Source organism: Tupaia chinensis, unplaced genomic scaffold (genome assembly GCF_000334495.1).
Source record: "Tupaia chinensis unplaced genomic scaffold, TupChi_1.0 Scaffold000673_1, whole genome shotgun sequence".
NCBI lineage: Eukaryota > Metazoa > Chordata > Mammalia > Scandentia > Tupaiidae > Tupaia > Tupaia belangeri.
In genome coordinates this window covers 1,932,326-1,934,055 of record NW_006160196.1, presented here as the reverse complement: position 1 = coordinate 1,934,055, position 1,730 = coordinate 1,932,326, and the positions used below count along the sequence as shown (strand labels likewise).

The 1,730-nt window shown below is 51.8% G+C and overlaps 1 protein-coding gene across 9 annotated transcripts in view; it reads left to right on the top strand.

The window, feature by feature from the left end:
* The window catches only part of SYNGR4 (synaptogyrin 4), a 14,670-nt gene that overhangs the window by 9,219 nt on the left and 3,721 nt on the right, over positions 1–1,730 (top strand). For all 9 annotated transcript variants that reach the window (XM_027776446.1, XM_014592299.2, XM_014592298.2 and 6 more), the window contains one exon: positions 1,117–1,354. In XM_027776446.1, the coding sequence (XP_027632247.1) occupies positions 1,117–1,354 (238 nt within the window). The remainder of the gene's footprint in view (positions 1–1,116; positions 1,355–1,730) is intronic.

Here is a 1,730-nt window from a genome sequence, read left to right as displayed (position 1 = left end):
GGCAAAATAAAAAAAAAAAAAAAAAAGATAAATCAATCAATAAAATAAAATATTCGTTTTTTAAAAAAAAAAAGGAAAGAAAAGAAAAGAAGTAGACAAGCACAGATGGGACCAGCAGATAGCATAATGGCTATGTCGCTGAACTCCCATGTAGTTGACCGCGGTTTGACTCCCAAACCCAATAGCTTAAATTCATGCTGGACGCATGCGCGCACACGCGTTTGTGTGTGTGTGTGTGTGCACCCAAGATCCCAAGGAGAATGGAGAAGGGATTGTGGCATGGCCATTCCCCCCGGGGGGGTTGGGGGACGTGATTTCTCACTTTCTGTCTCTCTGTCTCTCTCTGTCTTTCTGGAGAGCGCATGCGCCCTGTAGCAAAAACCTCTCAAAACAAACAAACAAACAAACACAGACACAGACTGGGCACTTACACGGATGAGAGGGGTAGGGTTACCCCAGCAATGTCATTACTTTTAAGGTCTCGAATCCCCTCCTAAAGGAAAAAAGAAAAGCAAATGTTTGTTCTTGATAACGCTGTACGTTTCTCTTTGTACTTCTCTGAGTATTTGGACTATTTATTTGAAAAGACGACTAGTAATTGGTGGAGTCTGAAGGGGGCAGAAAGAAGTTGCAGACAGCGGGAAGAGCTGGGAGGCAGAGAGTAAACCAGGACAGCAACGCTCACTCAGCTCGGCTGGTTCCGGGCACTGTGCTAAACACTGTCAGTACCTGGTACCTGGGTTTGGAAGCAGAAGGGGTGTATGCAGCAAGGCAGGGGTACCTAGGAGAGATGAAATTAGAAGGTGAGTGGAGACCATGCAGAACCTCAAAGGTCAGGCTGAAGGGCTGGGACTCAGTGCAGGAGGGTCTGGGGAAGCCACAGGAGGCTCTAGGGGTAGGTTCTAGAAAGCCCTTTCTAGGGCCAGATGGGCTGAGGGGTGAGACTGGAGGCAGAGAGTCTAGGAAGGATGCTGGGGGCAAGGACGAGGCCTAAGTCAGGTTGGAGAAGAGGGTAAGGGCCAGGAAGCAGAGGATGTGACAGGGAGGGAGGGGATGACTCAGTAGGAGCAGCTTCAAGGTGCCACTGAGCTTGCTGTGGCTCCTGGGAACCTACAGGTCTTCTCCCTCATCGTCTTCTCCTCTCTGCTGACGGATGGCTACCAGAACAAGACAGAGTCTCCACAGCTCCGCTGCGTCCTCAACAGCAACAGCACGGCCTGCAGCTTCGCTGTGGCAGCCAGCTTCCTGGCCTTCCTCACCTGCCTGGTCTTCCTTGCCCTGGATGCCCACGAGGTCCGCATCGCAGGCACTCGCTTCAAGACAGCCTTCCAGCTCTTGGACTTCATCCTGGCCAGTGAGCCCCCAACCTCCCCCGCGCCACCCCTCCTCTTGCTCACAGTCCTCCTGAACCCCGAGACCTGCAGCACACAACCTTCCCTCCCAGCCCATGTTATCTGACTGTCCTCTCACCACGAGGCATCTGACCACACATGACCTGCTCATCTGCACCTGCCCTTTCCTGTTTCCTCCTGTTTCTTGCCCTGTAGACCCATATCAGGGCCACCGTTTCCAACCCACAGGCTAATTCTCCCTTCTCCTGGCTTTTCCCTTACATTCTGTTCCCTTCATCAGAATGTTTCTAGAAAAGTCATCAGGTGGCAAGAAGGGGGTTCACAGCATAGTACCAGACAGCACCCCCTTACCTGTGGGTTTGCTTGAGTCTCTTTCCC